Raw genomic sequence first — 12,031 nt, forward strand, 5'->3', positions numbered from 1 at the left:
TCGAATTGCTTAGAAGGATCTAGAAGACTAATATTTTATTATTTTATACCTTTAATAAGTCTACAATAATATAGAATTTCCATTTAAAAATTTAACTCGTCTGTGCAAATCTATTTACATTCACTTAATTACATATTTAACGTGTCTTTCCTATGTCGATTTTGATTATTTTTATGAGCTAATAGGTAATGTCTATATTTTAAATCGGGACATATTTATTTTTTATTTCTTTTTTCTATCTCAATTAAAATTTGTCAAAATAACTTTAAAAGATGCTAATACACACATTCGATAAAAATGGATTAAATGTTTCTTCAAAAAATGAATAATATTTGTTGATATGCATATATTAATAATAAAAACGTAGAAAAATGCTTTACATATATGTATAGCATTATTAGAATATGTCTGATGTGAATAATCATATTGTTGACAACAGTATATAAGATGCTCTTGACGAAATAATAAACAAGAAAATTTTATAATATATACTTGATAGAAAGTTAAATGAGGTAAAAATGAATGAAACAATTCTTAGGAAAATGAATACTAATTTTTATTGATTAATTCATTTCATAAGTACACCAAAGTGTATATTTGATCAAAAGTACATCATAAAAAGGGTGAGTTCGGATATTATTATACTGAAGCTAACAATTCCAAACACAAACACAACTTAATGGGCCTTGATTGCCATCAGTACAAACTCCATTTCCATTATATGTTTGTTGGGCTTTCACTTGTGTAGTCATTGCAACTACATCCAAAAATTGAATCACAAGTCATTAGTATATCAAATAGAGGGAGCTTTAGTGCACCAGATTGTCCTTTTATGTATGAGAATGACTATTTTTAAAATTTTATCAAAAGAATTAGCATTGCTTTCTTTTACCAGAAACAAAACAATAAACATAGAAAAACAATTTGAATTAAAAAAGAAGGGCCAAACCTTATAGAAGGAGAAAGAAACAAATGATAAGAGGTCAAAAACTTAGCCATATTGCTTATAGAATTTGTTGAACTCAAATGTTTAAAGGAATTTTCTAGAGTTGTGTGTTTTGGTAGAGCAAAGTGAAAGGGCCTTTTATAGAGTGATTTTTTAGATTTATTTGGAAAGTAAATTATATCGATACAAAAATAAATGAATTGTCAACAAATCAATATTTATTTGAAAAGTAGACTAGTTATATAAATTACTTTCCATATAAAATATAAATGGTTTGTTTCCTTGTTAGAAAGTTATAGAAAGTTGTTTAAAAAATTAATGTTTGATGCCATTTTAGAAGAAATAAAGTGTTATCTCTTATATTAATGTATTATTACAGAGATAATTGTTTATAATATACTTTTCATAGGGAAAAGATAAATTGTTTCCTTCTTGAAAAATTATGGAAAGCAGTTTAATAATTTGAATTGAATTGATATTTTAGAAGAATAAAAAGTGTGATATATGTATTTAAGAGATCTATAACTTATAATATACTTTCCATATGGTATATATGTTTGGATTTTGGTACGACGAAAGTCATTTTTTTATAATAAGAGTTTTTTAAAAATATTTTTCTGAACAATATATTTTGATGTTTGATTGGTTAGTAAAAAATATTATTCAAGAAAATAATATTATATATATATATATATATGCGTGTGTATTAAAGACTAATAATAATATCACGAATCTGATAATATCAAAAATGTTACTTCCCATATTGTTATATAGTTCACAATTTATTTATTTATTGGGTTAGATATAATTTGCTTTCCATAGAGCAAAATATGGCTTGTTTTCAAGATTTTAATAGAATCAAAATGTTACTTCCCATATAACCATATTGTTATATGGTTTACCATTCATTTATTTTTGGTTAGATATAATTTGTCTATTCAAATGAAATATGCTAACCAAAACATACAAATACTAGTAAAGATACCTAAAACAGAACTCATTCTACACACTACAAACCCATAAATGATTATATATTAATCAATTAGCAAACTCAAATCTAATTAGATATAATTTGCCTATTCAGAGGAATTGATTCCGTGTTGCGAGAATTTCCACCGGAATTTTTTTTAAATCGCATTAATTAGGTATGTGATGATTTCATTTAAAAGCTAATTAGTTGGAGCGAACCTACTTATATTTATATAATTATATTTTTAACATGTCTTTCATATGTAGATCTGACTATTTTTGACGAGCTAAGTACATACAAATCTTTTTTTTATAGTAGGTGATTGGTTAAATTTTAAGTCGAGAATTTATATGATTATTGTTGTTTTTTTAAAGATTATTTATTGTCTTTTGAGTTTATCAAAAAAATATGTTTATATATTACATTACTAGAATATGTTCGATGAGAATAAGTACATTGATATATCAATAATCGATTAGAAATTTATTTTTTTGTTAACAATATATAAGATGTTCGTTTTTATCTCTCTTTCTATCTCATTATAGTTGGTGAAATAATTTAGCAAGAATACTTGATAAAAAGGTAAATAAGGTAAAAAATGATAAAATATTTCTAATATTTGTTGATACTCATTTCTTATTAATAATAAAAAAAACATAGGAAAATTCTCTATATTTATGCAGTGTACTACTTAAATATGTTTTGAGTGAATAATTATATCGATGATTGATCAGAATTCATATTGGTGCTAGTAATATATGTACACTTGATAGAAAGTTAAGTGAGGTAAAAAGTGGATGAAATAATTCTTAGGAAAATGCATAATATTATTATTGATAACTCATTTCATAAATACACCAAAGTGTATATTTGTTCAAAGTACATCATAATAAAGGAAAGTTCAAATATTATATTGAAGCTAACAATTCCAAACACAAACACAACTTAATGGGCCTTGATTGCCACCAGTGCAGACTCCATTTCCATTATGTTTCTGTAAGCATTCATTTTGACACTCAGGCATGGTGCAATCTGTGGGCTTCAGAGTCTCAGTACATGTTTGTTGGCCTTTAACTTGTGTAATTGTCATTGAAACTACATCCAAAATAAAAGAATAATTAGTAAAATTTGATATGTGCTAGGTAGCACTTTTGATGCGGAAACATCATGACAATGTAATGAATTTTCGATTTTATAAGTGAAAAATCTAGGATACACATATAATATCGTGATTTTTGAAATCCGTGAGAGTAAAGAGTGGAACTTCATTACAAATTATGAAATTTCGTTCAAAATACTATGATAAAGTTCAATTTGTTTTAAATTTGAAATTCATGACAGAGTCATGGATTCAAAAAAAAGAGACTATTTTAATGACTTTTGAATTTACGGCTATTTTTCAATTAGAAATCTAGCATTGTTTTCTTTGTCACAAACAAAACAATGAGTATATACAAAGAACTTTTTTTAAAAAAGAAAGAGTCAAACCTGAAAGAATGAGAAAGAAACAAATGATAGTGCTCAAAAACTTAGTCATATTGCTTATAGAATTTGATGAATTCAAATGTTTAGAGGAATTTTTTAGAGTTGTGTGTTTTGGTAAAGCAAGGTAAAAATGGCTTTTATAGAGTGACTTTTTTTTTTTTAGATTTATTTGAAAAGTAAATTAGATGTATAATTTACTTTCCATACAAAATAAATGGCTTGTCTAATAATCAATATTTATTTGAAAAGTAGACTAATTATATAAATTACTTTCCATACAAAAAATAGATGGTTTGTTTCCTTGTTAGAAAATTATAGAAAGTTGTTTAAAGAATTAATGTTGATGCCATTTGAAGGAAAAAAGTGTCATCTCTTATATTAATGTAAATTAATTATTACAAAGATAATTGTTTATAATATACTTTCCATAGAAAAAAGATAGATTGTTTCCTTCTCAAAAAATTATGGAAAGCAGTTTAATAATTTGATTGAGTTGATAATTTAGAAGAATAAAAAGTGTTATTTCTAATATTGTATTTGAGAAATCTATGGCTTATAATATACTTTCCATAGGATATATATGTTTGGACTTTGGTATGATGAAAGTCAATTTTTTTTTTGAAATATTTTTTCTGAATAATATTTATATATATTAAAGACTAATAATAATACCACGAATCTGAAAGTATTTGATGAAATTATTGAGTTTCAAAAATTAATAAATAACAATGTCTTAATTGAAACAAATAATAAAAATTTAAAATAGTCATAAGAAAATTAATTTCACTCATAAGCGAGGGAGATCAATTTTCTCCTTTTGATGGTAAATAATTTCCATCGTATCAGTCAAGAAAAAATAACGGTCTGTAACATTATAATATTGAGTACAAAAAATATATACGACTAGAATTATTTTTTTAGGAAACAAGTGAACAAAGTAAGGTGTGCAAGTTGATCAACTTCTCCATTTTTTAATTGTTTCTTATTGTTGATATTCATTTAAATTTGTAAGAATTTGTTTGGTTGAAGAGATAAGGGATAATAATTCTTAACTTCATAATTTATTTATTTATTGGTTGTTGATTTTCATTTAAGTCAGTAAGAATTTATTTGGTTATAGAAATAAAGAATAGTAATTCCTAAATAAAGTATGAAACTATTTTATTCTTCGTTTGGTTGCATTTTTTACTCCAAGGTTATATTAGTTATATTGTATAATTGTGGTAGCATCTAATATCCCATGTAGATAACATTCACGAGATAAATAATCTTGAAATAAATATCAAATGACGATAATGCCTTTCTCCATAGCTCTTCTTTCAACGTTCTTTAAGAAAGTCAAGGTTAAAATTGAAAATTAAATGTGGTTTACATGATATAACTATCTTAGTCCGAAACTTATTAAGTTGATTAATCTAAGTTCGTATTGTGGAAGAATCGTAAAGAGCGAAATACTCTCTATAAGAAAATTTATCGATTCTCAAAGTTTGAACTAGAGCGAGATCTCCGTAAGAATAGAAAGATCTCATCTATCCAATTACATACCTTTGTGGTCTTTTATAATAATTAAAGATATACTATAATACTATCTCCTTTTCTTTTTAGTTGTCATTTGTGCTTTTTGAAGGTCAATTTGACTAATTTTCAAAGTTAAATTAGATTACATTAATTTGATATTTTAAAATAAAAATTTAAATATTCAAAAACCATACGAAAAGTACTATAAGTTGTAATTTTTTTTTCATATCAATATGATTAAAAAATACATCTTAAAATATTAATCAAAGTTCTATCGTTTGACTCTCAAAAAGAAAATTATGACAATTAGAAAGGAACGGATGGAGTATAATTTAGTAGCATTTCTTCCGTTGCCCTTCAAGAAAGATTAATTAATTTATCAATGTATATAAATTAAACTCGAACGAAAATGTTTTTAATCTATATATTGTATGTTTGAAGTGAACGACTATGTTTGACACATCGCGAATTCAATTCTTCTTTTCAATAATAATTTAATGAAGTTTTAGAGTTGGAATCCCACTTTAACACTTAAATTATTTCTTCTTTAGAATCTCAACTATGATTTCAATTGGTGGTAAAATATTCATCCATAGTCGAAGGTTTCAGATTCGAACTTTGAAAATATAATCGACTTCAATTCAAAATAATTTATCCTTTAAATTTCTAAAACAAACCTAAATCAATCAGCATTCAAAGTGTAATTGAACATCAGATGAAAAATTAAAAAAAAAAACACTACGATCAACAAAAATAAAACAAATAAGACGATATTATGATAGAATAAACGATTAAATGTGAAATAAGGCAAAAACTGATAGAACATTTTCTAGAAAGGATAATATTAGTATTCATTGATATAACCATTGATATTTTTATTATTTCATAATAGACCAATATTTGTGTTTGATGAAAGGTACATTAATTGGAGCTAACAATTGTAAACACAAACACAATTAAATGGGCCAGTGACTCCACCAGTACAAAGCCCATTTCCATTGAATTTCTCAGCACATTGTTTTTGACAATCAGCAAGTACACATCCAGTTGGATCCAATGTTGTAGTGCATCTCTTTTGGGCGTTTACCTCACTAATTGCCAAAACTGCACAAAATTGAACAAATAACACATTATATACCAACAAAACAAGAATTATAATTAATCTCTTTTTAGATCTTGAATCATACATAGTTAGCGTAAACAATTTTTATGTTATTAGGTAATTCGAAGGATATCTACATATAATCCTCCTTAAAATGTGGATTTGACAGATTATTTGCTATATCCAGAGGCGGAGCTACGACTTTAGCTTTTGAATTGACAAAACTCAGTAGCTTTGGCTCATTTGATATGTATAAACAATCTTTTCAAAGGCTAACAAACAAAATAATTATGCTTTAGAACACATAAATTAATTTTTTTGGCTCCGCCTCTGGCTAGAACATGTAAAGGTGGCTTAGTTGTGTAATTTCTTTTACACTTATGATGTATATAACTTAAGACTATTTCTTTTATCAAAAACAAGAGAGCAAATAAAGAATTAAGAAAAGAAGTGGGCAAACCTGAGAGAATGAGAAAGAAGCAAAGAATTGAGTTTAAAAACTTAGCCATTCTTATTGAAGTTGATCTCAAATGTTTGTAGTGTATGTTGATGCAAGGTGAAAGAGGCTATTTATAATGCAAAATTGTTAAGTAAGTTTTGGAAAGTAGTGTTTAAAATTTTTATGTGGTGAGATTTTTAAAAGAATTAAAATGTTACTTCCCAAATTGTGTTATATGGTTTACAATTTGTTTATTTTGACTATATATAATTAGCTTTCCATAGAGCAAAATATGTCTTGTTTTCAAGATTTTATTAATAGAATCAAAATGTTACTTCCCATAGTGTTATATGGTTTACAATTTTATATATTTTGGTTAGATATAATTTGCTTTCCATAGAGAAAAATATGGCTTGTTTTCAAGATTTTTAATAGAATCAAAGTGCTATTTCTCATATTGTTATATTGTTTTCAATTTATTGTTTTTTTTTTGTTAGAAATAATTTGCTTTCCATAGAGAAAAATATGGCTTGTTTTCAAGATTTTTAATAGAATCAAAGTGCTATTTCTCATATTGTTATATTGTTTTCAATTTATTGTTTTTTTTTGGTTAGAAATAATTTGCTTTCCATAGAGAAAAATATGGCTTGTTTTGAAGATTTTTAATAGAATCAAAAATGCTACTTCTCATATTTTTATATTGTTTTCAATTTATTATTATTTTTTTGGTTATAAATAATTTACTTTCCATAGAGAAAAATATGGCTTGTTTTCAAGATTTTTAATAGAATCAAAATGTTAATTCCCATATTGTTATATGGTTTACAATTTATTTATTTTTGGTTAGATATAATTTGCTTTCCAAAGAGCACAATATGGCTTGTTTCCTTCTTGAAAAAAAGTTATAGAAAGTAGCTTTAGAGAACTGATTGTGATGACATTTAGAAGAATTATATTGGATTATTGTTATATTTTGGGATAATAATACTGTTAATTCCTAAGTTAATGGTGAATTCTAATTTTGATCTTTGTAATATGTATTTGGTTAAGAAAACAAACCTTTAATTAATTTAAATATGTGATTTTGATCCCTTTATATAGGAAATATTTAAAGTTAATTTTATTACTAATTATTTTCAAAATATGAAGTAACGACACAAATTTAACATGACACATGAGCAATAGAACCATTTAACAATTCATTAAATTTTAAAAAATTCATAAGCATAAAGATCAAACGTAACCTGCTCATTACAATTAATTGAAGGTTATGCTTCATAAGGACCAAAATTAGAATTTACTTACCATTGAGGACCAAAATGTTATTATCTCTTATATCTTCTATAATATTAATATGTTTTCCATAGAGGAAAGATGACTTGTTTCCTTTTTAAAAAGTCACATCTATTATGCATAAACATAGGATAGTTATTACATAGAATATAACATAAAGTTTTTCGATCTAATAAAATAATGTAATTTTTCGACAAAGAAATATATATTTGACACTATTTAATAATTATGACATGTTTAAATTGTATTCGTTGATCAGATACATTCATATAAAATAAAATGGGATGAGGCGAGTGAGACGATACGAGACGAGGTGAGACGAGACCAGCGAATATAGTTTAGAAAAGCATTAAAAAAGAAGCATGATAATTGATAAGTGTACGTGCAAAGTAAAGGGAAGCACGTAGTACGTAGAAATATTATTATGTTTGTTATATATATATATATATATATATATATATATATATATATATATATATATATATATATATATATAGTGGTTAAATAGAGTATTTTCATGCGATTTTCTCGTTAAACAGAAAAGGGAAAAAAAAATTGCCCAAAAACTCCATCAATCTTTTTGGGACAGAAGAAAAAAAGAATAACAAGAAAGAAAGAGAAATGGCTGAAATTATTCTACCATGAAATCTCTTCTTTCTTCTTTGTTGTGATTTCTTCTTCCAGAGTCATTCATTTTCTAATTTATTCTTTTGGGTACGTAACATTAATTTCTCCGATTCATCGATTCGTTTCATAATGTTCTTGAAATCGCAAAATATAATATGTAGAAAATTATTGGAAGATCGATTCACAATCGTATTTGAATTGTTTCATATGATGGAATAAATCATAGTAGTAATTTTTCCATATCATCTTTGTTTGATACGATGAATATCATTTTCTGGTGTTTGGTTGAAGGAGAATAAATTGACTTTCAACTATCTGGACTTTGAACATCTTTTTAATTAACTAACGCTTGTATTAATTCCACTTGCCAACCAAACATCGGAAAACATTCATGTTCATATATTTGAATATTGAATTAATATGTGATGTGTCTTGATTTTTTTATTTTTATTTTTTAAATTAATTCCTTATTCTTTTTGTTTTTTTCCAATCTTTCTAGGAATACTGTTAATGCAACATGTAAATTTCTCCCGTGAGGCATTGGATTAATTTTTTTTTTAAAAAAAGGAACATTTTAAGGAGAATTTTTGTGGCTTTTGATTAAACAAAAATGTCTTGCTGTGGAGGTGGAGAAGAAGACGTTTATAGCGGCGGCCCGCCGTCCAATCAGAACACAGCTCCTCCTAGAGCTGGCAATCCTTATGGTGGTGGTACTGGTGGTGGTAATGATCATATATATATATACCTTTTCTGTTTTTTAATCCCGTGCAATTTTTGTCTTGCATCGACCTCCAGATGGATCGACCCTTAGGTACGAAACTATGTTGATTGAAGGTGTTAAAAGTGGACGATGATGTATACTCTTGGACACAATTATTGGAGAAATAGATCTATATAGGTCGTACCAATTAGTTAGGAATATGTTTCAGTCGGACTGATTTCTCAGATGGTCACTCAAATAATAGTTGTTTATCTCAGAATGTGGTCATTCTTCAACAAAGAAAGTGACTTTCTGAGATAACGATCTCCGGATGCACCAATAGGTACGAAACTATGTTGATTGAACGTGTTAAAAAGGAATGTGATAGAACTAAGACGAACGTTTTCTTTAAAAGACCTCCAATATCTTGGAATCCATGCAGATCTAGCCAAAAATAGAGTACAATAGGAGAAAAAGATACATATAAACGACACAACTTAGTTGCAAACATGTTTGTCATGTTAGTATATTTACTTTAACGTCATGTATGTTCTATGTTCTAGGAGTCGTTTAGTCCTCTCAGAGATTTATATGCCAATATAAAAGAATAGAGAAGTTCTAGTACTTTTTTTATTTTGTATAATAAACGTGATCGATGAAGATTCATATAATTGTTTGTATTGTAGCAGGTGATAGAGGAGAGCCAAGGAGTGCTGCAAGAGGTGGAACTCCTCAGAAAGTATTACCAATTGAGGCACCAGTTTTCACCTTGGATGAACTAAACAGATTGACAGGAAATTTTGGTCAGAAAGCGTTTGTTGGAGAGGGATCTTATGGACGCGTTTTTTGCGCTAAATTAAGCAATGGACAGCAAGTAGCAATCAAGAAGTTGGATACTAGTTCTTCACCAGAACCAGATTCTGACTTTGCAGCTCAGGTTAAATGAATCAAAGCCCCTTTTTTCTCATTCTTGACCATTTTTTTCCTTTTAGTATGATGAAAAGAATCACTTATACATGAAATGTTTGAACTTATTTCAGTTATCAATGGTTTCAAGACTTAAAAATGAGCATTTCATGACTCTGATTGGTTATTGTCTCGAAGGGAACAATCGTATATTGGTATATGAGTTCGCGACAATGGGATCTTTACACGATGTTTTACATGGTATGTCAAAGATTCATGTTATAATAGTTGTTGAGCGAATCCTTCTTTCTGTTTGTTGCAATGTTTAGTTGATTGTGGACCGTGACTTATTTGGAACTGAGGCATAACTGTTCTATTGTTGCAGGTAGAAAAGGTGTACAAGGAGCTGAGCCAGGTCCAGTTCTTACCTGGAATCAAAGAGTTAAAATTGCTTATGGTGCAGCAAAAGGCCTCGAGTATCTACACGAAAAAATTCAGCCACCTGTAGTTCATCGCGATGTCAGATCCAGCAATGCATTGCTCTTTGATGATTTTACAGCAAAAATTGCCGATTTCAACATCTCGAATCAGTCTTCTGATACTGCAGCTCGTCTACATTCCACTAGAGTTTTGGGGACTTTTGGCTACCATGCACCAGAGTAAGCCCTGCTTATAACAGCAGAACATGTAGTTGCTCTAGATAGCCTATTGCTTTACGTAGATTTCACAAAACAACGATAAAACAGAAACGATCAATATCATACAGTACCTACAAACTGTTCCATTTGTAGCACAAATCGGACAAAGCAATCCTGTTATGTAAAGAGAAACAACGAACAATGATCATGCATAAAGTAATTAGACAAGTTTGCAACATGGCTTTGTTTTTTGTTTTTTTTTATGTTGAAAAAAGGTGTTGCGTTTTTGTGTAGGTATGCCATGACAGGACAGATTACGCAGAAAAGTGACGTTTATAGTTTTGGTGTAGTGCTCTTAGAACTCTTGACAGGAAGGAAGCCAGTAGATCATACAATGCCTAAAGGGCAACAGAGTCTTGTCACATGGGTAGCTTCTTATCCTATACCTCTTTCTTTTCTAGTATTTATAATTCCACCAATCTGCCTGTGTGAGTTTGCTCACATTGCCGGTCCCAAATCTGAATAAAGGAGGAGGTTTGAGGTAGGCTGTCAGACAGTGTAAAACTTGTCAATTCATGATGAATCCTCACAATACAAATATCGTTATTGTATAAGGATTCATACAGAGAATCCAAACTTGTTTGGTGCTGAGGCGTAGTTATTGTATACCACCAGTCTGCTGATTCGTCTCGAAATTCTCTTCAGGCTACTCCTAGATTGAGTGAAGACAAAGTGAAGCAATGTGTTGATCCCAAGCTAAATAATGACTATCCTCCAAAAGCAATTGCTAAGGTACTTCTACTCTAAACAATTCTAGTATAGAGAGGCCTTCTACTTTTGTGAATCTTACTTATTTTTACGTAATGCTTGGGACTGAGGCGTAGTTGTTGTTGTAATGTTTTCTCAGTTGGCAGCTGTTGCAGCACTTTGTGTTCAATACGAGGCCGATTTTCGACCAAATATGACAATTGTTGTCAAAGCACTGCAACCACTTCTCAACTCAAAACCAGCAGGACCAGAGTCTCAAGCATAGTACATTTCTGGTTTTGAGACCAGCATGGGCTGATTGCCTTGATGTTACGGCAAAAACTTACTCACACTCACTGTTTACAGAAGAATATATGCCTTGGTAAACCATGTTAAGCGATTAACGCGTATGCAGAAGACATATGTTATGTACTCGTTTGATTGTTGAAAACATCGAGTGCAGATAAGTTTTCTTTTTCCCCTTTCTGATCCAATATGTATTTTTTTCACAATTAGAATGCTTGAAAGAACTTATGAAAAAAATTCTCATAGCTAGGTTAGTAGTGACATGTTACTGGATACAACTACCAGTCTTTATACTTTTTGGGAGTTTTGTATAAATATATTATGTAAATTTCTGATTGAACAAGAACTGTCTGA

General features: G+C 28.4%; 1 protein-coding gene across 1 annotated transcript; it reads left to right on the plus strand.

Moving 5' to 3' along the window:
- Nucleotides 1-8,990: 8,990 nt before the first annotated feature.
- Nucleotides 8,991-12,028, plus strand: LOC129876845 (probable protein kinase At2g41970). Its single transcript, XM_055952326.1, has 7 exons — nt 8,991-9,102; nt 9,767-10,017; nt 10,121-10,247; nt 10,372-10,645; nt 10,919-11,051; nt 11,330-11,416; nt 11,532-12,028. Exons 1-7 carry the CDS (start codon nt 8,991-8,993, stop codon nt 11,655-11,657), a joined length of 1,110 nt encoding a protein of 369 aa, XP_055808301.1. The 3' UTR covers nt 11,658-12,028.
- The last annotated feature ends 3 nt before the right edge of the window (nt 12,029-12,031 follow it).

Source organism: Solanum dulcamara, chromosome 12 (genome assembly GCF_947179165.1).
Source record: "Solanum dulcamara chromosome 12, daSolDulc1.2, whole genome shotgun sequence".
NCBI lineage: Eukaryota > Viridiplantae > Streptophyta > Magnoliopsida > Solanales > Solanaceae > Solanum > Solanum dulcamara.

What these genes read in the sequence shown, in the direction of transcription:
- LOC129876845 (XM_055952326.1), top strand. Translation starts at nt 8,991, where the DNA reads ATGTCTTGCTGTGGAGGTGGAGAAGAAGACGTTTATAGCGGCGGCCCG. An exon ending in ATTCTGACTTTGCAGCTCAG is followed by an intron (nt 10,018 to 10,120) that starts GTTAAATGAATC and finishes AACTTATTTCAG; the next exon opens with TTATCAATGGTTTCAAGACT. An exon ending in TTTGGCTACCATGCACCAGA is followed by an intron (nt 10,646 to 10,918) that starts GTAAGCCCTGCT and finishes GTTTTTGTGTAG; the next exon opens with GTATGCCATGACAGGACAGA.